This window comes from Colius striatus, chromosome 2, assembly GCF_028858725.1.
Source record: "Colius striatus isolate bColStr4 chromosome 2, bColStr4.1.hap1, whole genome shotgun sequence".
Lineage (NCBI taxonomy): Eukaryota > Metazoa > Chordata > Aves > Coliiformes > Coliidae > Colius > Colius striatus.
This window is the reverse complement of record NC_084760.1, coordinates 50711427-50736965: the sequence shown is the minus strand read 5'-3', so window position 1 is coordinate 50736965 and position 25539 is coordinate 50711427. Positions and strand designations below refer to the sequence as shown.

Genomic DNA, 25539 nt, shown 5'->3' with positions numbered 1-25539 from the left:
CCTGACAGATTCACCTTCAAGACTACAGTTTCTGAGTACTTCACCATGTCCTGCACACTTATACCAAACCCAGACACACACAGACGTATACCCTCGCATTCTTACACCAAACACACACACACAACCCCCCCCTCCTCATTCTTACATCAAACATACATACCCCATACACACCCCCTCCACTCCCCCCAATGCCATGTTCCGCTCGCTCGCGGCAGGCGGTGAGCGCCCGCAGATAAACCAGCAACTGGGCCGTTCCAGGGCAGGAGGAGGGCAGAAGGAAAGGCCTGCCCGCCGCAGCCGTTAAGGGGGGGTGGCTTCCGGGCGCCCGATTCGAAAGAGGAAGGAGCTGCTGCTTGCCCAGCTATGACCCAGTCGGTAGTGGTGCAGGGTAAGGGGTCGCGGTGCCCAGAGTCTTCCCTTCTGCCCCTGCCCGTGCTTGACTCCTGTCTCCCCTCTTTGCAGTGGGCCAGTGCGGGAACCAGGTGGGCTGCCGCTTCTGGGACCTGGCGCTGCGGGAGCACGCTGCTGTCAACAAGGTAACCGGCGCTCCCCCCGCAGCCCCGGCCGTCGCCCCGCTGCTGCGGTTCGTGTGCAAAGCACTGTAGTTACTTGATGAGGCTGATGCCGCTTAACTGAACAAAACTATTCCCAGGTCTTTATACTGATTAACTCATCGTGTCTAATTCAGAACAGCTTTCTATAGCTGCAGGAGAGCCCAGTTTCCAGGTTTGATGCAGTGGGCTGTTCAATGCAAGTTCTTTACCGCTGCCCACCAAAGCCCCCTTTGTTAACAGGTGCCCTGCAGTGACTTACTGTACTGTTGTGCTAACCAAAATAGCAGTGTAAAGACGGTGTAGGATTGTGCTGAGTATCCTGACCAAAAAGGCAAACTTCTTGCCGTGAACTATAAATATATTGTTTCCTGGTAAATGCTGAATGCTAACAGGTAACAGTGAGCAGTCCTCAATGCCTTTTGTTGAAGCTACTGTAAAATGGCAGTGGGTGAAGTTCATATACATGTGGAGAGTCTCTGTTTCAGCAATGCAGGGAACAGTGCCTTCCAAATTTTACTCCATAAAAACATGTCAGTTTTTAAATACCTTTTGTCTGTCTAGTTGGTTACACAGAGTGGTAGCTGTGCTTTATTGGCTTTTGTTTAAAGTTAACCAATTCATAGAGCATTTGATCATATCTTATCTGTACAGTTATAAAAAATCCTTGCAATTATGCACTTGGAAATTGCTGTTGTATTTTAATTAAGAACTATGGAGGAGTATGGTAAGCAGCCTGTACAATAATCCTGGAGTATTTAAACTTGCTAGTTCTTTAGCTTTATAGTGGCTTATGCCACCCCTCAATAGGGAGTTTAGGCGTTATTGATACAGTACAATGTGTTTTGCTTTCCACAGAACTTCATGAACACCAGTATCATGGGCATGAAGCCCATGTTGTATCAGTGACAAAACTGAGGCAGCTAAACAGTAGCTATTCTTCTTAACAGTTGCATTGAGATCTTCAGTAAAAGTCTAAATATTTAGAAATCAAGGACAAAGGTTGTTTAATTGTGCTGAAAAATTAATTTCTTAGTTATACCCTCTTGTAAATGTTTAATATCAAGCTGAAATGAAATGTTCTTTATATTGCAGACTAGAGCTGGTTGAATTCAACCTAGGTGCCATTCTGTTTTCAGTGGGGAGGTTTTACAAGTGACTTTCAGAGGTCCCTTTCAAGCACTGAGAATTTCTGACATTGCACATCATCTTATGTCATGTTGTTTCCTTTTAGAAAGGAATTTATGATGAAGCATTAAGCAGTTTCTTCAGGAATGTGGATACAAGGTAAGTCTTCCAAAGCAGTTCATGAGTTTAATACAATAGATCAACAACTCTTAAGTTGAACCTCTAATAACATAAGTTATGGTTTTCTTAGTTTGTGCTAGAAAAAGATATTGCTTTTTTGTATTGTCCTCAAAACACTACCTTTCCATTTTAACTGTATTTTCATAGTTACAGGTGCTGAAAATGTTTGCATTTGTTTTTCTTCTGTTCCAAAACCGGACAGCCAGTATCTAATACCTTTAACCATTGCAAATAATCAGAATCCAAGCCCTCTGAATATAAACTTACCAGCATTTCTTCAAGAGTTATAAGAGGAATTGCATATCAAGTAGTTAGAAAAGGTCATGTCAGTTTTTAAATCCCTGTCTGTCTAGTTTGTTACACAGAGCGGTGGATATGCTTTGTTGGCTTTTGTTTAAAGTTAACCAATTCATAGAGCATTTGGTCATCTCTTATCTGTACAGTTACAAAAAATCCTTTGAATTGTGCACTTGGAAATTGCTGTTGTGTTTTAATGAAGAAGCATTTGACCAGATTGTTTTCCTCCATCATATGGCAAAGCTGCAGTACAGCATGCAATTTCAACTAAAATGACATTGAAATACTAATTCTTTTGTGTCAGATAAACCTCTTTGAACGAACATGCAAGTGCATTGGACTTTATCCTTGTGGGCATTTCCAAGAATATCCAGTCTTTTTTTCCAAGACAATTTGGTTGTTAACAATGACTATGCTTCTGTACGTGCCATATGAAACCACCAGATTTATAATTGATGGATTGGCTGCAATAGAAACATCTGTCTTCTCTCTGTAAAGAAGAAGGACTTACTGCATAATGTAGAGTTTTCAAGGAAGACTCCTCTGCCTGAGAAGCAGAAGGATGATTATTCGAATCTTATCCTTTCCAGGAGCTGTTCATTTTCCTGTTGAAACAATTCCCACTTGTAACTATAACCTTGAACCATAATTTCATTCTGAAGTGTCATTTCACATTCTGTTGCACAGGCTGTGAGGTTTTGGCCTTTTTGTTACTGTTGTGGAATTTGGTTTAGTTTTAGCAGAAGAAACTAGTTCACCTCCCTGGTCATTACAACCATAAAACCCTTTGTCATAAAAGTCATAAACTTATGTTTCCTATGCTATGATGTACCACAGTTCAAAATAATTAATCCAGGTGGATTATCCTGTCAGAAACAGCTATGAACAGCACTCTGGAAGAACCAGACAGACTTTTTTTTAAACCGTTATGGTGATCACTAAACTGTGAGGTATTGGAAATGTGCTTATGTATACGTACTGTTTTATAGGCAGAAATGCACGTCTTAAGCCTACGGGATTCTAGGTAACACAGGGATCTTTTTCAGCCATCAAATCAAAGTTATTGAAAGTATGGCCTGACTTGAAAGACCACAGAGACAATAGTAAGAGAAAGAAGTGTGTTTTGCCTTTCTCTGACGAGAAAGAGAACTTTTCTAGATGAATTTGCTGGTGCTATAGCAGACTGTTACAGAGAGTTGTGTACGCTGGAGGAATCACATGAGTGCTAGAGGGTGCTCAGCTGATAAATGTCTGGCAGAGCTGCTTTGAGGGAGAGAGCTGAATATCCTTGAGGAATCCAATGCAGCCCCATACTCTTCCCATTGTTCCTGATGGGACTGAGCATGGTCAGCACTAGTATTCATTGTAGAAAAAATGTGATTGTACACAAGGCACAGCCCCTTAGGTTGGCTTGGGGTAACCATTCCTGGAAAAGAGAGAAGAATAAGCTATGCCAACCCAACATACTTCTGAACTGGTAGGTGTTAAGAGCAATGTAAAGCAAGCACAGTGGTGTGCTAGGGCAGTTGTACAGCTTTCACACCTTGAGCAGTAGCACAGTGCTGCACTACACCCCATTGAAAAAGCTACTTGCTGCACTGGGTTCCGTTACATGATGCAGATATACCACATGCTGGATAAAAGATAATCCTTTCAAGTTTTGGCAATGCCTGTAGAATTACCACAGAGCAGAGGCTGTATCTGCAAGTAAACTTTCAAAGCTTAACTCTCCAGCTTCCTGAAGGACTGCTTAAGATATTTCTGATTGAAATTATGTCCTGAAATTGCATTGCTTTAGGAAATGGTGAGGTCTTTCTTAGCAGCATATTCAGTGTTCCTGTTTGTTTACATCATTAATGGTCCTCCGAAGATGAAAGATTAAGGAAGGAATTTTATTTGAATGTACATATATAGCCTTATTTTCCATTAAGATTCTGAGCTTGGATTATTTTGTTTTTTTTTTTTTTCAGAAGTGATGATGATGGTCCTGATATTTACAGAGGAAAAATCTGCTCTTTAAAAGCACGGGTAAGGCAATCTATAAAGGTCATTTTTTTTTACACTGGATGTTTATGTCTAGCAATGTAGGAATTTCGTTAAGGTCCTTATAATTGCATCTGGGTTTAAATACTGCTTTGATTAGTAAGATTTTTAATAGTAACTTCTGTGATTCAGTGGGGTAATGCAGTTTGCTGTCAGTCTTGTTGAGTAATTTTAATTATAACTTTAAATTATTGCAGGTGTTACCAACCAAGTTTTTATTTGAATTTTCTAATGAGTGGGTTTCTTTGAGTCACTTTAAGTGATTAAGATGCAAGAAAACTTGAAACATAAAAATGCATTAATTTCTTTAGTCCTAAAAGCAAAATGCTACAATATTTTAACAAAATTGCATTCCCTGAAATGATGTCCTATTGAGTGACTTCTAACAAATAAGCCAAGGTGAATCTAGTTGGTCTCCTGGTTAACAAAATTTCTCTGGAGCACAGTAGAGATGACATACCTCTTATACTGTAAATAATTTTATCTTTCTTTGTGTGATTATTTCAAAGGGTGGTTTACTTACTGACTGAATTTTAATTCTTTCCTTTCTCAAAGGCACTGTTGATTGACATGGAGGAGGGTGTGGTAAATGAAATTCTGCAGGGACCATTGAGGGATGTGTTTGATACTAAGCAGCTTATCACAGATGTTTCTGGTTCAGGAAACAACTGGTGAGAAACTCTTCAGAAAGCATTTTGTTGTAACTAATTAGATAGTGTTTGAAAAGGGAAATGATAGCAGTAGCTTTCTGGTTCATTCTGCACCTGAGGAGCTGCAGCATATTACTAGTAAACTTTGGAGTCACTGTTGCCTGGAGGAGGGCTTTGAAAAAGCCTTTTACAGTAGGACAATTCTGCTGATGTATCATTTTGTCTAATTTTTAATCCTCTTTTTTGATTTTGTTTTTCAAAAGAACATGCTTTTTATTTTTGTTTCTTTGATATTCAGCTGCTTCCATTGCTCAGTCGAAGCCATAATCTAGTTTGAGACTGTGCAACTACTGTGGAAATGAGATACAGGAGCAAATGCACTTCTGATTTCTAAGCACCGCAGAGTCTGGCTTTGTGCATACAAAGTACATTACCAAAAGAGAAATTCAGAAAAAGATTTATTAACATAATGAATTCCAAATTTTCACTGGGACCTTAATGCGCCTCTAATAATATTCAGGGCAATGCAGACTGGAAAGCAAATCATCAGCACTTTTACTGAAAGAGTGAAATACAGAGAATAAACATCCTCTGACTTCATTGTCTAACAGATAAGTGTGTTGAAAATGAGTTGTTTGGAGTTTTCTTACTGCTGGTAGCAACTGACTTAACATAGTACTTGAGGCAAGATCAGTACGTGTTACACACTCCTTAACAGGATATTCCTGGGTGACTTTCATTTCTTAATTAAAAGTTGATCATCCAACGTGGAAGTTCATTTTCTTATCAGTGCAAAAAAGTAGTGCACACTCCAAAGCTGCGAACTTATAGCTGCTTGCATCCCCAGTATTTAAACCATGTCCTGACTCCCATATTCACATGATGTCGTGACAGCTTAGCAGCTCTCACAAATTAGGTGTTGCATACAGCTCTGGACTCAGAACTCTAAAGTGTTTGATGGGAGAAGTTAAAATAAAATACCTGGAAGCTTGATGGTTGGATTCTTTTTAAAGTTCTTTTCACGTCCTCAGGGCTGTAGGTCATAAGCTTTATGGCTGTCAGTACCGGGAAAACATTGTGGAAAAGCTGAGGAAAACTGCAGAACATTGTGACTGTCTACAGTGTTTTTTCGTAATTCATTCTATGGGAGGTGGTAAGTAACATTTTTATATTCAATATGGTTACATCAGCCCCAGATGAAAAAAAAACCCAATGTAATAATCTACATCATTCAGAATGAAAAAAATTAACAAAGTCCAATTAAGTGGACCTGTAGTTAGTTATTATTTCTTTTGTTAGAGCACCGAGAAGCCCTAATCAAGAACTAAGGTGCTACCTAGAACAAAAGTACAGCTAACTTTTTAAATACAAGGCAGTGGTTGGATTAAGACAGGTACTACATTTTTCACTGAGAGGGTTGTTAAGCATTGGAACGGGCTACCCCGGGAGGTGGTGGAGTCACCATACCAGGAGATATTCAGAAGATACATAGATGAGGTGCTGAGGGACTGGATTAGTGGTGGGCTTGGCAGTGTAGTGTTAATGGTTGGATTAGATGATCTTAAAGATCTTTTCCAACCAAAATGATTCTATGATTCTAAATCCAATGAAACACTGCTAGAAGAAGGGACAAGGGCCTCAGCATACTGACATTATTGTTGTGATCAATTTATTTTTAGTTGTAGAGTTTTTCAAAAGACTTTGATGGAGACTTCTAATGTTGGTTAACTTCAAAAACCTTTAGGTTTCTGTTTTCCTTCCACATAATTCTAATGAATCCAGTCCAGCTATTTTCTTAATAAATCATGAGGGAGAATCCCTTACAATGACAATTTTGTCATTACTGTATTAGCCTTTCTTCCCCAGAAACTTGAGGGTACCGTGTATATATATTATAAAAGACACAGAAAATAGCTCTAAATATGAAGCAAGAGTTTTGTCAAGGGTCATTTGTTTAATTTGAGAGACTCTGAAGATACTGTTTCTGTTATTGCTGAAAATTACCATCATGTTCATAGATGAAATTGTCTGCTGCTGAGAACGTTGCCTGTTCAAGACAGAAAAACTACAGTTCAGTTTCCTTACTTGAACTCAGTGCTAAGTGCTTAGGACTAATGAGACAAAAAGCACATGTGCTGGGGAGAAAGGGGTTGTGCGCCTTTGACTAGAGAATGAGAAAACTTTATAAAGAAGCACCAAATAAAAGTAAATAATTGTGTGGGGCACTTTCAATGTACTTAAACAAAGGTTTTATTTCTAAATTTAAAAAAGTGTTAAGATTAAAAATAAAAATACTAGGTCAGAAAAATGTGGCTTATGTAATAGGACTTTTTGGTTTGCAGAAATGCTTGGTATTGTATGCTTCATTCTGTCTAGTATACTATGGGAAATACTTTTATCACTTATTTTTCTGTCTGGACAAAATCTTCCTACCTTACCTTGTATCAGAGTAGCTTCCACTGTCAGCCAAATGCTTTAGAAAATATTAACTAATATATATGTAATTGAAAACTCTTGTGTTTTCAGCACATGAGACTTAAAGCTTAGGATAACATGGGGAGCCTTTTATCTTCTCTTATTCTGTCTTCATTCATAATCAGGGACAGGATCTGGCCTTGGAACTTTTGTACTAAATTTGCTTGAGGATGAATTCCCAGAAGTATATAGATTTGTTACTTCAGTTTATCCCTCTGGTGAAGATGATGTTATTACTTCTCCATATAACAGTGTTCTGGCTATGAAGGAGCTTAATGAACATGCAGACTGTGTGCTACCAATTGAAAATGAAGTAAGAAATAATATTCTGGTTTCTGTCAATTTCTCTTTTATTAACTGCACATAGCAAGTGTTTCTTCCTTCTCTGTATTGATTTGAGTACCAGGTCTCTAAAGCATCATTTAGTTATTTTAAAACTGATAATTGAACTCCTAAGTCTCTTGCAAGCTTTTGAAATGAACACAGATATCACTAAAAACTTGCTCTGCACCTTCAAAGTAGTCTAGAATTTTTTATTTTATTTTTTTCTCCCCTCTTTCAAGGTAAACAGTCAAAAACTTCCACATACAGAGGCTGAGACTCCTAAATTCTTCTAACAGTCAGTTTGTGCATAGGATTAGTAGAGTCTTGCAAAGGAAATTACTAACCACTTCAAATTCCAATAGACTTGACTTGACTGATTAGTGATATGGACATCATAAGCACACCTGGTCACACAAACCACCAGACTCATTTCATTCTAACTTTAACTCTCTTCCTGTTTGATTACAAAAAAAGCAAGAGAACATGAAGTGTATTTAAAGACTATATTTTTGCTTTCACAGGAATCACGATAATTTTAAATTTAAAGTTTTTGTAGATGAGGATTTTGAACTAACAGTACCATGTCTTAGCACTTTTTTTAACATAAATTGAATTTGAAAGCTCTGTGATGAAGACTTCTCATGTGACTTTTTTTTTTTTTCCCCCCCCCACTCTCTCAAAGTCTCTGTTTGATATAGTTAGGAAAATTCATCAGATGATCAATACTGGGAAGCTAGGGTCAACCGTGAAGCAAAACAGCTTGGTAACATCAAGCACAGGCAGTGCAAAAACTGTACAAGAGAAGCCTTTTGATTCAATGAATAATATCGTAGCCAACTTGTTGCTGAACCTGACAAGGTAAAGTTATGGGTTATTTCTCTGTAAAAGTTGTGTTGCTGGAGACAGTGTGTGCTACAAACGTGCAGGCCTGCAATGACTCCAAGAATATTAATTGCTCTACATTTGGTGAGTCTTCTCTTTTTAAAAACTAATTGCCAAGTGTGAAAGTATTTGTGGGTATTCTGATTGTAGTAGTGTTGCTTTAGCCATGACAATCTTAGAACTGTCATGGAAGAAGGGCAGAAGGAGGTTGTCTTCCATTAATGCTTAATGGAGCCCAGGGAGGTTTGCCTTTTTAGTCCACTTAAATTGTTTTACAAAGACCATAAGATCACTGTTGCTCCTAAGCTACCTAGAAACTCCTGGTGAAATATACTTCTGGAGCATTGACCTACATTTCTTTTAAACAGTTTGTCAGGAATGTGTGTTTATTATAGCCTATTTATTAAAACATGTTCAGGAGATATATCCACATGCTGAAAAACAGTGCTAAAGACTACAGTCAGTAAAGAAGATCTCATTCTTGATGATTTACTGTTCCATAATGAATAGTGTAAGTAGATATACAACACTGTTACTGCCAAATGTGAAAGTGTACTAATTAGATATGAACAGTTTCTCAAACACTGGAGTGTTTTACTATTTTATTGTGCCGAACAGTTGAAAACATAGATGTAATGAATGTTTACCTTAAAAGCAATTTACATAGTTAATAACAGTTTTATAACAGTTTGAGAATTTTTTAGCTCTGCTAGGTTTGAAGGTTCCCTTAACATGGATCTTAATGAAATCAGCATGAATTTGGTTCCATTTCCTCGACTTCATTACTTGGTTTCAAGCTTGACTCCTCTGTATACTTTGGCTGATGTTAATGTACCTTCTAGAAGGTGAGAGAAGATATATTACAGAAGCTTTACATTTGAAGTTTAATTTCTGATTCTTCCATAATTTTCACTTAAATTTCATTCTATAGCAAAACTAAGGGTAAAAGTTTTAAGTCTGCCACATTTTCAAATCTGTCCTTCTGATTTTAGGAACATTTTCTGTCCCATTTTTCTGTATTGGTTGAGATAGTAAACTTGAATTGTATTTTTCTTCTTGTCTGCTGGGAAATGTTTCTGTTGGGAAAATGTACTACTTGGAATCTACATCACAAGTTGTTTTGAATAACTAGACTCTCAAAATACTGTAGCAACAAACAACAAATTAAACTAGACTCCAGTGGATGTAGTAGCATCTTCAGTCTGGAGATCCAGTGATCCTATTTAACAGTTTATTGTAACAATAAGTTTCCATATACAAATTTTGTGAGATTGTTTATGCCGCTGGCATGGCAGAAAATAACCAGTTAAAATAGATTTTACTGATATTGGTGAATTCATTTCAGCCAGTAAAAGGTCCAAATGGTGATAGAGGCAGCAAAGGATAAGTGGTAGAAGTATGCAAAGTGGAGAAGACGGCAGGACCACACCTTTTCTGTAATAGCAAGTTGTGACAATCGGATGAATCTCTTGAAACCATGTCATGAGGAGACAATACAGTGCTGGAGGGAAGGTAGATGACCACGGGGAGATGCGCAGTCAATCATGTTTCAGAATGGAGTGGAAATAGTAATATTTTTGTCTCATTCCATTATTTTTTTAATAGGCATTTTGTGGCAGAGGTAATTTTTAATAAAATTAAAGATGATAGATGCAGAGAGTTTGGAACAAGTGGATGAAATAGCTTCAATCTACTAGAAATCCGTAGAAATAAAAATCTCTTTGTCTGTCCACTTCTCTGGCTAGACTCAACAGTGGTTTGTAATGTGAGGGAGAAGAGGGAGAAATAGATCTGGAGTGTTTTTAAAAAACTTCTAATGCCAACATGTGTGCATATAGAGGTTTGAATCTTCTTCCTGATATTGATGGTCCTAAGTTGAATGCACCTTTATCTCCAGAATTTTATTAACTTTGAAACCCTGAAGGTGGACATTCTGAAAAACTCCTGTAGCCTGCTTTAGTAAGAGCAGATAACTCTGGTTTCTTTTCACCTAGGTTGGATCAGATGTTTTCAGATGCTTTTAGTAGAGATCATCAACTAATTCAAGCAGATCCAAAGCACAGCCTCTACCTTGCATGTGCGCTTCTTGTTCGAGGAAATGTGCAGGTTTCAGACCTCCGCAGAAACATTGAAAGGTTTGTAATACCACATAAAGTAGTCGTGAGATTTGTTATTGAAACTGCTGTCACTTTTGCTGTTACTTTTCAAACCCTGATGCATTAAATTAGCAGGAAAAAAACCACTGGTGTTTGCAATTTGAATTAAAAACTAACACATTGTTTTAAAACCAACACATTGTTTTAGCTTGAAGTCTGAAATGTCTTATTCAAAATGGTAGTTATATATGGTTCTCTTAGTTCTGAAAGCTTAAATATTAACTCTTCCAGACTGTTTGCAAAGGAAATCTAAGCTTTGCATTCTTAAATTCCTTGGGTAACAAAATTTTTATATCACAGGTTGAAGCCTTCTCTGCACTTTGTCTCCTGGAATCAAGAGGGCTGGAAAACTGGTCTGTGTTCAGTACCTCCTGTGGGCCATTCCCATTCACTTCTGGCTTTAGCAAACAACACTTGTGTAAAACCAACTTTCATTGAACTCAAAGACAGATTTATGAAGCTCTACAAGAAAAAGGTACAACTCTTATTATCGCAACAACCATAGCCATTAATCATTAGCATCTTGCATTGTTGTGACGCAAATCTTAGTATCGTAAAGGGACTCTTTAAAACTAACAGCCTGAGATTTTTTTGTGTTGCCTATCAAGAAACCATTCCAACAGCTGCTGCTTAAAAAGTGTAAACTCTTTATTAATCTGTACCTTCCAGGGAATATACTCAACTTTCTTCAGCAGTGAGGCCATATCTGACAGATTTGCCTACCAGTTTGTGGTGGGTTGACCTTAGCTGGCCACCAGATGCCCACCAAGCTAAGCTGTTTTCTCTCTTCCCTTTCTCAGCAGGACAGGGGGAGAAAGTACAGTGAAAAGCTTGTGTATCAAGATAAGGACAGGGAGATTGCTCACAAATTACTGTCATGGACAAGACAAACTTGACTTGGGAAATTAATTTGTTGCTAATTAATAACAGAATAGGATATCAAGAAATAAACCCAAAACTGACAATGCCATCCCACAGCCTTCTTCCTAGGTTCAATTTCACTATGCTCCTTCACATATTGGTATCTGCAGGACTTTTTGTCCCATTTTTCTAACTCGCAGCTTTTGTGCAGCGTTTTCTGCCCCTCCTTAAAATTGTTGTCAAGGAGGCACTACCAGCATGGCTGATGGGCTCAGCTTTGGCCAGTGGCAGGCCTGCATGGGAGGGAGCCATTTGGAACTGTCTCTGTCTGACAAGGGGGCAGCTCCTTATGTCCTCGCACAAAAGCCACCCCAGCAGCCCTGTGCTCCCTCTCACTACCAAATCACAGAATCTTAAGGGTTGGAAGGGACCTCGAAAGATCATCTAGTCCAACCCACCTGCCAGAGCAGAACCACCTAGAGTAGGTCACACAGGAACTCATCCAGGTGGTTTTTGAATTGTTGCCACGTAAACCAAATACACAGTTTAGTCAACTGTACTCAAGAGGACAGAATATTAAAAGATGGATGTGTAAGAAATTGGGAATATCGACTGTGATTCTGTAGGGGATTGTTACCAAAGTTGCTGAGCATTTAAAAAGGGAATGTCATGATATAAGTTTTTAAATCTACTTTGTGTAGTGCTTGCACTCCTCTCTTCAGTGCAGGCTAAATGACACTTAGACAAAGGAATTAAGTGCCAAGAAAAAAGATTAATGCTAAATTTTTTCTATTCTCTTAGGCTCACCTTCACCATTATCTGCATATAGATGGGATGGAGCAAAGCTGTTTTTCTGAAGCCGTATCATCTTTGTCTGACCTAATAGAAGAGTACAATGAATTGGATGCCACAAAAAGTACTCCTACAACAGATCCATCAAGACTGAAGATAGCTGTTTAAAGAAGGAAGAAATGATTTTTATTTATTTAAAATTTCCTGCAAGCATCCAACCACTTCAGTTAACACAAGTGAATGACAGCATGTCTAGCTATTGCAATTCAAAATGAGACTGGGACAACAGCTTCCTCTGCTCTGAGAAGTGTCATAGTAAGTGTCAGGCCCAGCCTGTAAGAAAGATTTGAAGATGCCTAATTATCATCAGTAAAGAGCAATGGATGTCAGTAAGAACAGTCTTCCTAAATATAAATTGACAATACCTTATGCTTTAAGGGAAGAAAGAGAGATTTTAGCAGCTAAAAATATGGTTCCTTTCCCTGACTTTCAGCTTACGGTAAGTTAAAGGCAGGCCTTACTTCAAAGAAGGATCACGGTTGCTAGATTTGTTTTTTAACAAGCAACTATGAAGAGAAGAAAAGCCCTCATAGTCTTTTCAAAGATGAAAGCAAATCTGTAATGAAACCGGTTTCTTAAACTTTACAGGACAGTAGTCATTTCAGAATGCTTTAAGCTGTGTTCATAGTTTTAATATTTTGGCTTCCATATTGCATTAAGCTTTATAGAGCCTTCTGAATTGATATCAAAGTTGGCAACATCAGAAAATTCAACAAACTAAATTTTGTTTCAAGTATTGTACTTGGAGTATTGATTAACATTATTTTAATAATTCATGTTTATGAATGCTGAGTTGCACTAGATTATGAGATAATACAATTTACCTCTGAGCAAAACATGCATTAGTAGTGAAGTTATAATGATGGCTTGGAAAACAAAGTTTATATACTTAAAAGAATGCAGGTAAAATAGATGGTTTAATATTAATAATTACTAGGGTAAGTAAATTTTTCTATTTCGGTAAAAACTCTTACAAAATAGAACATACAGCTATTTCCAGTTGTTTGGCAGCTTTGGCTCTCTTAGAGCAACACGACTAGTTAACTGTTACAAGTCAGAATGAATCAATATGATGATTTCTTAAAGCTTGAGGTCCATCTAGCAGAGTTGAAGTGGATGTGTAAGGAAGCACAATTCTTGATGTGTAAGTCCAGAAATGTTGAATAAAACATTGTGATAACACTTGTTGAGAGCATTTTTTTTAAAGAAAGTTCTAATAATAGTAACTTCTTTGAAATATTGCATCTGTTATTTGCAAGTACCTGCTTACTTGTTCCTTTCAAGTGCATTGTTTATATTCATAACACTAGAGAAAGGTTGTCTGGTGCAAAAAGCAATCTGAGCTTAAAACTGACTTCTATTTCAAACAGCATTGATGAGTTTTACTGTTGCAGATACATAGCAGAGAATATTAAGTTGAGAATCAGGAATGGTAGATGAAGGGTAATTTTTTTTTTTCTAAGAGGTTAGTCAGAGCATCTGTGAAGTTACCTGTATTTATGGGCAACAGTAACAGTGGGGTATGAAACTGTCTTGCTGTGCCTTTTTTAATTAACAAAAGTTCTTGTTTTGACTTGTTATATCCCTCCTTCTCAAGAATGTATTTCCACATCTAAAAATAGGCATATTTTTAAAAAAATGCATTCTTGTTTGCATTTTCCAGGTGCTATTTAAGAAATGAATATTCCCATATGTAGATTCACTGTAAACCTTGCTGTGGCAGAGACTTATGATAACTCTCCTGGGTGTGACTGTGTGGTTGTACTCTCATAATGTTACAGTCAATGGTGTAACTTGTCATAGAACTTTGAGTTCAGAAAATATATCTCCTGGAGCACTGCATATCCTCTGACATACACATGAAGTTATCCACATTATCTTCCACTTAAAGAAGCCTTCATTGGGACACTCAAACTGTACAGTGATCATTTTGGACTTGTTGGGTATGCAGCACCTCTTGTCCAAGCACAGCCCACAGAAAGTTAGTTTGTAGCTTTGAGTAGTTGAGCATCCAGAAAAAAATAGTTTTTCTGCTGTAGGAAGCTGGAATGTGGGTTGACATGTTTTTCCTTTTGGAACCTTCAATACAAAAACAAAGAAAAGCCTGAGTTTTTACACCTTAGAAACAAAACATTTATGGGAAAAAAAGTAGCATTTACATAAAAATATCTTAAAAATTACTCCTTCTGGAAGCTGTCGTATGTTTTCTTTATCAGTCAACAAATAGAAAATACTTTCTGAGTGACAGAGCACAAGGACAGCATGAGCAGCACTTATCTTTCAGGACATTATCATAGAATCATAGAATGGTAGGGGTTGGAAGGGACCTTTAGAGATCATCTAGTCCAACCCTCCTACAGAAGCAGGGTCACCTAGATCAGGTCACATAGGAACATGTCCAGGCAGGTCTTGAAGGCCTCTGAGGAAGGAGCCTCTACAACCACTCTGGGCAGCCTGTGCCAGGGCTCTGTCACCCTCACAGTGAAATAGTTTTTTCTTATGTTTAAGTGGAACTTTTTGTGTTCCAGCTTCATCCCATTACCCCTTGTCCTGTTACTAGCTACTATAGAAAAAAGGGATGTCTCAACCTCCTGACATCCACCCTTTAGATATTTGTAAATGTTAATAAGATCTCCCCTCAATCTCCTCTTCTCCAGACTAAACAGCCCCAGTTCCCACAGTCTTTTCTCGTATGAAAGATGCTCCAGTCCCCTGATCATCTTGATGGCCCTGCGCTGGACTCTCTCTGGCACTTCGCTGTCCCTCTTGAGCTGAGAAGCCCAGAACTAGATATAGGACTCCAGATGAGGCCTCACCAGGGCAGAGTAGAGAGGGAGAAGAACCTCCCTTGACCTACTGGCCACACTCTTCTTAATGCATCCCAGGATGCCATTGGCCTTCTTGGCCATGAGGGCACAATGCTGGCTCATGGTTAGTTTATTATCAATCAGGACTCCCAGGTCTCTCTGCAGAGCTGCTCTTCAGCAGTTCAACCCCCAGCCTGTACTGGTGCATGGGGTTGTTCCTTCCCAGATGCAGGACTCTGCACTTGTCCTTGTTGAACCTCATGAGGTTCCTCTCTGCCCAACTCTCAAGTCAGTTGAGATCCTGCTGAATGGCAGCACAGCCTTCTGGGGAATCAGCCAGTCCTCCCAGTTTGGTGCCATCAGCCAGCTTGCTGAGGATACACTCTGTCCCCTCATCCAGGTCATTGATGAAGATGTTGAACAAGACTGGCCCCAGAGTCAATCCCCGTGGAACTCCACTGGCCACAGGCCTCCATATAAAATATTATATATATAGTATATATATTATATGATATATAATAGTATATAACAATATATATTGTATAATTATATAATATTATATATTATATAATATTATATTAATTTGTTTAAAATTACACAGCTGTGGGTTACTCCTGAAACCTGAAGAGTGAAGGCAGAAAACAGTAGCGCTATTGTAAAACCCTCCAAAAAAAGGAATAAGTTGTTTAACATCTGTAGTTGCCAATACATCGATTTTCCCATTCCTTCTGATATTTTCATTTTCTACCAAAAGTCACTTTACACTAGCAAATACCTTTATTGTCGTCTGTATATTGGTCAGACAAGGCCGGATGAAGCATAATCTCTTCTCTCTTTTCATTTTGCATTGTCTGTTGTCATTGGTCACTCTGCTGGACATACCCATGCCACAGGTCCTGGAACAGGGTGTCCAGGGAGTTGCCTGCACTAGACACTTTTTCTTCAAAATGAGTGGTAAGCTTCTGTAAGCTAAGACAGCAATGTATTATTTATTCAGCAGAACAGCCCCAAAAGGATTAAATGAAAATAGAACGATAAGCATTTGACTTCCATTCATGAAGGCACTTTTGTAGGTAAATCTTAAAAAGAGGCATAAAGAAAGTTACACAAAAACCATCTGAGCTGCCATTAAACTTTACTGACCCTGGATACTCAGATCCTAGGAAGGGCTCTGAAATTGCAGGTGATGTATGAACCTCCAGTTTAATAGGATGGAAATGTTACATGTAGAAGCTTATTTGTGGAATTTTTATGAAGTGTCCAGAATGTAGGAGAGATTAAAAAACTTATTTAAGGCCAAGCTTAGCTTGGAAAGGGGTGCTGAAAACGGTATAATGTTGTTTCTTTGAAGAGATTGTAAAGGCTTTAGGTTTTGTATTGAGGAGTAAAATTCTCCAGTCGCTTTTAGGTATCACCAAAAATCCTGTTTTCTGATGGATTAGGGCTGGATTGGGTACAGTATGCTTACAACAAGAAACAAAACTGCAGTGCAAAAGTTCATGGTGAAACTCTGCAGAAAGACCAGACTGTGGAGTCTCTGTGTTTAGGTAAGAGCAAGGGCAGATCTACAAGGATACCTGGAAAATAGACAGCAATTTAAAGAGCTCATTGCAGCAAGCAGATTAAAAGCCTGTCACAGGTCTACAACAAATAAGGGGAAGTCAGATGGTTGGTTATACTTCATACATCTGGGGATTTTTTTTAGTGTTAGCCTAGGTCGATCCCTGTGTGTCTGAATTATGTAAATCCAATTGACAAGGCAAGCTGGAAAACAAAGCAAAGGCAGTGAAATGAAATTTAGCACTTGTCATTCATGCTAACAGAAAGAAAAAAAACCACAAAATAGATGTTGGCCTATTGAGCCATTCAGGGAACTCATGCACAAGTTGACGTGATTGCTGCACTGGGAAAGGGAAGGTGGGGGAAGAGCTCACCTGAAACAAAGTGAGCTTTTCAAGGTACTATTCTTCAGATAATTTGTATCAGCTGAAGAGCAGCATGCTTCAACAGGTACAGCCAGCACAAGGAACAGGCTATTTGGGTCCCTGAACAGAGACAAATAGGAAATGTGCTTTGTAAGCTACTTATTCTTTCTCTAAGTTGTGTAGTTGGTTCAAATTCCTGAATAAATGCTGTGAGGTGCAATGTTGCAGTCGATGAAGGAGTTGCTGGAGATTGGACTTCGGCTTTTGGATGCACTGAAGTGCTACAAAGTAAGTGACTTAATGCTATTCTCCAGGTATCTGACATACAGCTCCCCACAAATCCAAGTCATGTATTTCATGAGGTAAAATGGTTTGGCTGCCATTGTTTTCAGTGCACCATGTCCTGTCTTTGGTCAGATCACCAATGTTCTCTAGCAGTGAAGTCTCTCTTCATGTAAAGTCAGCCTCCTTATTGAGTGTGTGTTTATACACAGGTTTAAGTATATTTCTGTAAGAAGGCTTTGATACTAGTTATAGGTATTGCATCATAATTTTATAAGTAAAAATGAGCTTTTATTATTTTTGTGAATTCGCTATCCTGCTTTTGTCTGGGATAAAGTCAATTTTATTCCTAGTAGCTGGTACAGGGCTTTGTTTTGGATTTGTACAAAGAGTAGCATTGGCAGCACGGGGATGTTTTGAACACTGCTGAGCAAAGGTTACACAGCATCAAGGCCTTTTCTACTTCTCACCCTGCCCTGCTAGCAAGCTGGTGAGGGGGAGCACAAGAAGCCAGGAGGCAGCAGGGCCAGGACAGCTGACCCAAACTAGCCAAAGAGCTGTTCCATACCACAGACCATTATTCCTAGTAGAGAAACTGGGGTGAGCTGCCAGGGAATGGCAGATCACTGCTCAGGCATCAGACAACGGATAGTGAGCAACTGCATTATGCAGCACTTGTGGGTTGGGATTTTTTCCTTTTTAAAATTCTTTTCCTTTTTTGTTATATTAATTTTCATTACAATTATCTATATTTTATTAATGCTGTTATTATACTTTCACTTTCATTAGTAAACTGTTCTTAGCCCACGAGTTGGGGGGTTTTTTCTTTGTTCTCCTCCCCATCCCACTGAGGAATGTGAGTGAGCAGCTTTGTGGTTCTCAGTTGTCAGCTGAGGTTAAACCCCAACACTCGTATAGCCACTAATAACATCTTAAAAGTTGTCTGAACTGAACTCCTGATTTTGTAAGCAGGTCTGTTTATCTGCAGATTGCTTCTATGCCATCTACCTATTTGCTCAGCAGTCTTTTATGAAGGTATTCTGATAAGCTTTGCGATCCTCTTGTGTTTTATTTTATTGATCCATGATGATGATTCAGGCCATCATTTCCCCACAATTCAAACTGCCACCCAAACAATTGGCTCAACTTTCTGGTATCCACATTAGTTGTAACAAAGATGAGCTTAACCATGGAAACCTACATGTGCACAGGGAAGGAGACGGCACAAGCACAGGCAGCTGTGTCCAGAGAAGGGCTAGAATACCTGCTTCCAGCAATTAGGGCTTCCTTAAAGTGAAAAAGAGAACCTACAGCGTCAGCAACAGAGTAAGAAATGAGGTTAAAGAATCAATGGACCCTGGCAGAATTGGATAAAGCTTATATCTGCTTTTGATAGGGCTGAACAGAGAAGGAATTGGGGGGTGTATCATCCCTGTGATGACCTGAAATTTTATGAATTCAGGAAAATCAATAAGGGAACTTTTATCATTTTCTGCTTTCTATTGAAAGAAGAGGCCTGCAACGTGTTAATGTATGTATGTGAAAACCAGGATTCCCTATCGTGACAAAGCAGGAGAAGTGAGACAACCCACAGGCTGTGAAACGTCTGTCCACCAGCAGCCCGAATTGTTCTGATCTGATAAAGTAGCAAACCTCTGCAGAGCAAAGACGGGTTGAAGGTAGCTTTGGCCAATTCACTGGTGACAAGCCAAAAGGCTTTTTGCTTTTCATGTTCACTGGGTTTAGAGAAAAGAGTCTGTGACCTAAGAGTAAGAAGGGTAATTGGAACAGACCAGTCACCCTTGCAACGGCCTTACGCAAGAACTGAGAAAGTGCCAATGTACTGTTTGCCTCTCTCCTGTAGTCAGGGACACTACAAGGCTCATGTACAGAAAAGTTTACCAGTGTAGCCAGGCACACCTGACATCAATCTGTAGTTTGTTGATTGAAGCTTGTGCTGTGCCGGGCCACAGACGGATTGTCCAGGCTTCTTTCTGCCCACAACCCTGGCGCAGGGACTTGCTGTTAATCTTGGTGTGAATACAGGCGTACATCCAATTGCACCACTGACACATAGGCACTTATAGAATGGGTTAGGTTGGAAGGCCTGTCCGTTAAGATAATAAACTCCATTGAGCTCACATCCTACAGCTACTAGATCTGCAAATGATAAACAACAGTTACTAACACAGAACGAGCATATGTCTCCTGCTTACACAGCAATCAGCTTTTACTGCACCCGCAGCTTCCAGTTTTTCCCAGCCCAAGCACATTTGGTTTTATTTATGCTCAGTGATAACTGCAGCCACCTAACTTTAAATTAGTCATCAACATGTCTGCAAACAACAGTCTTGCGCACAATAGTTACACTAAACGCAGGTTAAGTTTAAAGACAGTTCCAGCCCTGCTCTCAGATTCTGTGAGCAGGCACTCGGAGGACTACATTAGGATAAATTGCCTAGTACAGAGCTGTGCAGCACCAGCAAGCAGTTTTCCTCCAAAACCATTTACCGTTGTCATCCCACCCTCCTGGATTTCAAGAAGGGAACGTGAAACAGTGACTTACATGCACATACACCTGTTTCATACCTAGGCAAGTCTTCTGAGTAGTCGCAGTAGAGGCCTTTATGAGGGTCACAGATATCTGCCTCATTGCAGGTCTCTCCTGACTGCTTGGCACAGACTTTACAGCAGCCACAACCATCCTTCACCAAGCTTACCCCAGGGATGCAGGTTGGCACAGGTGGGCATCTGCATGGCCAGTGACAAACCTCCTTGCGCTGGTGGACTTCACTGGTTTCTGAAGGTTTCTCTCCAGTCTTTACTGGTGGGCTGTGGAAAAACTTACACACAGTGGGATATTTTTGGAGCTGAATACTGGGATAGCATAAAATGAAGTTGAGGTGAGAAAAACCTGTGAAGTTGTATGAAGACACTTAACATTTCTCCTCTCACAGGATCCAAAAAGTGAGAAGGCTCTCAGGTTTTGGTAGGAGACAGACGACCAGTTGCAACAGCTACTGTCGTGCACTGCGGTGTCTTTCCACCAGTGAGCCTGGCCTACTGTGTGCATGAAACACACCTTGTTGTTCCTTTGCCTTCAATTGAACAAACCCTACAGCAGAGCTAAAGTAGGAAAAAAAGTATTTTAAAGTAGACAGTGAATTTGTTTTAAATATTCCTTCCCACAAGCCTATCAAATGAACTTTTGACTGCTTGATAGCCAACCACTGCCTTGTGTGTCACTTTTGATAGCAAAAGCTTTTTAAAAGAGTGAGCCTCAGAATTCTGAGTGTTACTTTTGCTGCAAAATTTGAGCAGTTGTTTGGGAAGGAGCATTATAGTATTTAAAAATGCTCTTGGGCTAGGTGCAAAAACTGAATCCTAATGAGGGAGGCTAGAAGCTGCACTGAGCTTAGTAGGTCACTTTCTAAGAATGCATCTATTTGCATAAGTGTTCACTGAATTACTAGGCAAATGCATATCTCTCAAAGATTTGTATCAGCAGTAGGAAGTCAAGATCTAGCTAGAATTTACAGTTTTCCACATTCTGTCTCAGAATTCATACGTTTTTCATTTTTTTTCTTTTTTTTTTAAAGAAAAGGAAGTCTTAAGTAGGTCTGGATGGGTTTATTTTTCTGAGGCATGGGGGAAGATTAAGTCAGCACAAGGTATGAAAGGATCGATTTGAGACAGCTGTATTCAACCTGTTTTTTTTTAAAGAGCTACATCTAAAACGTAGCAGTTTAGATCTTAGCATTAAATCTTTTCACACTGCTGATTTCAGCAGAAATGCAGATCGTGATATAGTTATTCATTGCGGATGACTGGATCCATAGTCAAGTGAGGGCACGCACAGCACTTGGCCACCAGCACAATGTAAGGCTTGGAAGCTGCTCTCATCAAGCAGCTCTGACTGCCCAAAAAGCAAGAGGGAAAGACAAGATCCAGCCTCTCATCAAGTGCCAGTATCACCATCTAGCTTGCAGAAAACAAATAAATAAAACTTGAATGGAGGTCATATTTTTTTTTCTAAGCATATAAAGCCCCACCTATCAGTTTCTCTCTGTTCCTCCAAATTGCAGAGATCTATTCATGTAGAAACCACCTCCAGCAGAGACTCTTTCAAACTGGAGGTATCTTCAGAATTCAGCATTTCATATGTCATATCCTATGAAAGCTCTCACAGCATAATTGAGCTGGCCTAATTGCATTCAGCAGTAAATGACCTTTTAAAAGGCTTTTTTTCTACCACTAATTTCCATTTTTCATGGCCATTTACAACTTTACTTACGATATCTTAATCCGCAGATACTAATGAAGCTCCAAAGTAGCAGCTTTCAAGTTCCTTTGGCTGAATGATTTTTAAGACAGATAGTAATTCGCAGAGGCAATTCATATAATAAATTAATATTAAACGATGTAATGAGGCATTCCATGCAGCATGCAGAAGATAGTTGTGTAAATGTGTTATATTTTTAATCATTTGCTGATAAAGGATTTCTTCTAATCCTTTTTACCTAAATACAGCAATAATATTGAAACAACTCACTTAAGTACACTTTTTTTAGGCAGCTAACCTCTTCCATAAACCATAATGTTAATTTGATGAGCATATGCATTGGAGTGTAAAACTTCTTAAAGGTTTGTTCTGGAAAAAAAGACATGCAGGTGTTTCTATACTTTCAGTAATGTTTGAGATTGTATGGTTGCCTTAGGAAACACTTTCATACTGCCTTTTTTTCTGTTTAAGCAGAGTATTATTAGGAATCTGGCCATGTACCAGCTATATAAGGTTACATGGCTTAAATCAGAGATCATGTTTCAAAATGCGTATGCATAGCAGGAAATAATCTGTGGTTTTCAACCAGTGTATTTAATTTGTATTACAAATTAAAATATGCTTTAAACCTACAGAATTCTACCTAAGCAAGTGATATTTCTCTCCCTTATTTTTTAGGGAAAAGATCTCAACTGAAAGGTGTGAGACTACAGATTTCCCAGTAAGAAAAACACCATCAGGCAAATATCTGACAGTTTTAACTGTGGAATTATTGAGAAGCTCAGTCTCCCTGAAAAATCTTCAAAAATCTATTAAGTTACCATGAAAATTTAAAGTTTACAGTCCAAATGTTTTCTGATCCTCACTTCCCAAAGTTTCTATACCAAAGCTATCCACATCACATAAGCCCACTGAATGCTTTTCCTGATCCTATCCTCTCAGAAAATGAGACCATTGTGTAGCAGCCCATAGTGTTTTGTTGTTTATTTTCTTATGTTTTAAAGATTGAACAAGGTCTGTATTGCATAAATAAGCAAATAGCAAAAGTAGGCAACATATTATAGCAAATGTTTAGTTGTCTCAATCTGGCTTTAAATATGCAGAAAGTTAGCAGAGGGAGACAGTCAATTGAAAATCCTCCATTTGACATTCAACTTGATTGTAAAGGAAAGACACACCATGTACACATAAAGCAAATTTTCCATGTTTATTAAATAAATAAAGAAATTGGCCTTTGACACAATTACCTTCAGCAAAAGCTATCACTTAAAATTTTCTCATAAGAAATAAAGCATAACACTGCCCATGTGCCTTTCTCATCTGTAAAACTAGCCTGAAGTCAGACCACTGTGTATGTATACATATATATATATATGTATGTATAAGTGGATGGAATATGAGCATAGGCAAGACATTTACTTTCTTACTGCATCAGATAACCATCTATACTTGCATTAAAAAAAAAAAAGGAAAAAAAAAAGGCAAGATCACTGACAATTTAAGCTTCCTTAACACTTTTTTCCCCACCAAATCTTATCAATTTATACTTTAGGGAAAAAAAAATCAAAATGAGGAGCTACACATGAAATCTACTCAGGAGCAAGGGACTGGTTCCTTATTCTTTGTGAGAAATTGTCTTCTCTGAAATTTATTTTGTCATTAAGCAAATAAAAACCATAAACCAGGACAGGATGAGGAAGGGAGAAATCTTTCTCTTCTTTTTAATGAACTTACCTGTTGCGTACAAGGGATGATGAAGATGGTGGGAAAAAGGAGCCACCGCATGTTCCTGCACATTCAGAAGTGAAGCTGGGAGATAGGGAACAGGCTGAGCTGTGTCAGAGGAAGCACTGAACACAAAGCTCTCCTCTGTCTCCCTTGCCAACCCTACTTTCCCCAGCACATGCACGAACACATACACGCATTCACACTTGAAATTCTCCACTTCATACAGAACCAGCTTCACACTGAAATTTCCAACTGATCTTCTCTGCCCAGCACTAGAATACAGATTTTCACACCCTGCTTGATCCCATCCAACTGCTTTAGCAGATTCTGCCTGACTTAATTGAGGTCGGATGCAGTGACATCTGATTCTTAAAATCTTGCTGCTGGAAATGTAGTGTTATTTTTAACTTTAAGTCCATATTAGAGGAATTTCTGAAATCTGAAGGGTAGAGCCCCAAATGCATCTATTTTTTTGAGGCAGAGAAAGCAGAGAGTCTCAAAATTTCTAATGTATTGTGTCTAGCAGAGCCATAGTGTAAAAATCAACAGTGTCTGTACATGCTCTCTAACTAGGGAAAGAAATGCTATAGTGTGTTATAACACTATTACATATTCTGCATTGCTTCCTCCCATAGAATCCTAATGGGAGAACTCAAACTTTACTTTACACTGAAATAAGCACCTTGTCTTACTGCCATGTCACCTCACTCCAGATTTCCTCCTCCTCAATACTACCAAGGTTATGTGCTTGATTTTCAGGTTGGCAGGCGAAGGTCTCCAAGATAAGATGAAAGCTCCACCTCTGCAACAGTGGTATTGGTGGTGCCCTGGTGAATGTGTCTCCTTTGTATTTGTCCTAGCTCAGTCACCTCCTGTGAAGTCCCATATTTACTGGGGGAGGCTGCCAAAGCCCACACTCACACAGCATCTGTGTGTGGACAGAGGCAATGATGGGAGTATGGAATCAAATCTATTCCAAGCACTTCTGTTTTGCTCCCTGACTCAGAGCACTGTATGCCCTTTGCAGTTACAAATGGATTCTGAAATGCCCTTCAAATTCTTAGGCAGTCAGCTGTAAATCACCAAAAACCCGTTCTTTAGCACATCCACTTTGTCACACTGTTCAATGTATAGTCCCAGCAATACCTAGTTACCAAGTGGATACTGCACATCAGTTAATTTCACTGATGCTATTCTGAGTATGCATCTGTGCAGACCAGGACTGACTCAAGTCTTGTGTTTCCCATTAAAAGATCATGACCATAGCACCCAGATTTGTCAAAACTCTCATCTGTATACTGACAAAACACAGCTTGTTTCATAGCATCAGAGGATAGATAGCTGAGGTTGGAAGAGACCTAGGAGGTCTCTAGTCCAAACCCTGCTCAAGCAGGATCAGCTTTGAGATCAGACCAGGTTACTCAAGGCTCTGTCTCTTTGGGTCTGGAAAATCTCCAAAGGTGGAGACTGCCAAACCTCTCCTGGCAACCTTTTCAGAATAATAATAACAAACAACACAGGCTGTCTGAGGACATTCCAGGTACAGTTTTCTCCCGCAGACCCAAAGAGACTCCTTTCACTCCAGTCTGGAAGGAGTGAGGAAAGTCAGAGGATTGTGACATTCACTCTCCTCCTCCTAGGGCTCCATGGGTACACACAGCATTCCTTTGAAACGTGTTCTTCCTCTTTACATCACAGAAATAAAGCACATGGACAGTGCAGGGCTGGGGATGCTCTGTGCGAGCTGTCAAAGATGATTCTCATGTGAATAATGGTCCCCAGTCCTGATAAACAAAAGATAGATGTTTCTGTAAGATTATCCATTTGTTTTATATGGTGTATTTTGTTGGAATTCACATGGAGAGCTCGATATTTCCAGGACTGGAGAGTGAAAAAAATGGGGTTTGAGTACAATTAAGCCAAGACAGCAGGACCAGGGATTGTCCTCCTGTACTCAGCACTGGTGAAGCCACATCTTGAAGAGTGTCTCTGTGGGCCCCTCAATACAAGAGAAGTGTTGAGGTGCTGGAGCATGTCCAGAGATGGGCAACAAAGCTGATGATGGGTCTGGAGAATAAATCTTATGACAAGCGGCTGAGGGAGCTGGGTTTGTTTA

At 39.1% G+C, this 25539-nt stretch overlaps 2 protein-coding genes across 2 annotated transcripts; one reads left to right on the top strand and one right to left on the bottom strand.

The window, feature by feature from the left end:
• Positions 1-336: 336 nt before the first annotated feature.
• Positions 337-13399, top strand: TUBE1 (tubulin epsilon 1). The gene is made up of 12 exons (XM_010199041.2): positions 337-388; positions 463-536; positions 1786-1838; positions 4127-4184; positions 4755-4870; positions 5881-6002; positions 7450-7637; positions 8331-8506; positions 9235-9375; positions 10525-10665; positions 10987-11161; positions 12349-13399. Exons 1-12 carry the CDS (start codon positions 364-366, stop codon positions 12505-12507), a joined length of 1428 nt encoding a protein of 475 aa, XP_010197343.1. The 5' UTR covers positions 337-363; the 3' UTR covers positions 12508-13399.
• A 797-nt stretch (positions 13400-14196) lies between these two features.
• Positions 14197-23480, bottom strand: CCN6 (cellular communication network factor 6). The gene is made up of 5 exons (XM_061989611.1): positions 23430-23480; positions 19980-20256; positions 19334-19573; positions 15982-16175; positions 14197-14478 (listed from the first exon to the last, which is right to left on the bottom strand). Exons 1-5 carry the CDS (start codon positions 23478-23480, stop codon positions 14197-14199), a joined length of 1044 nt encoding a protein of 347 aa, XP_061845595.1.
• Positions 23481-25539: the final 2059 nt, after the last annotated feature.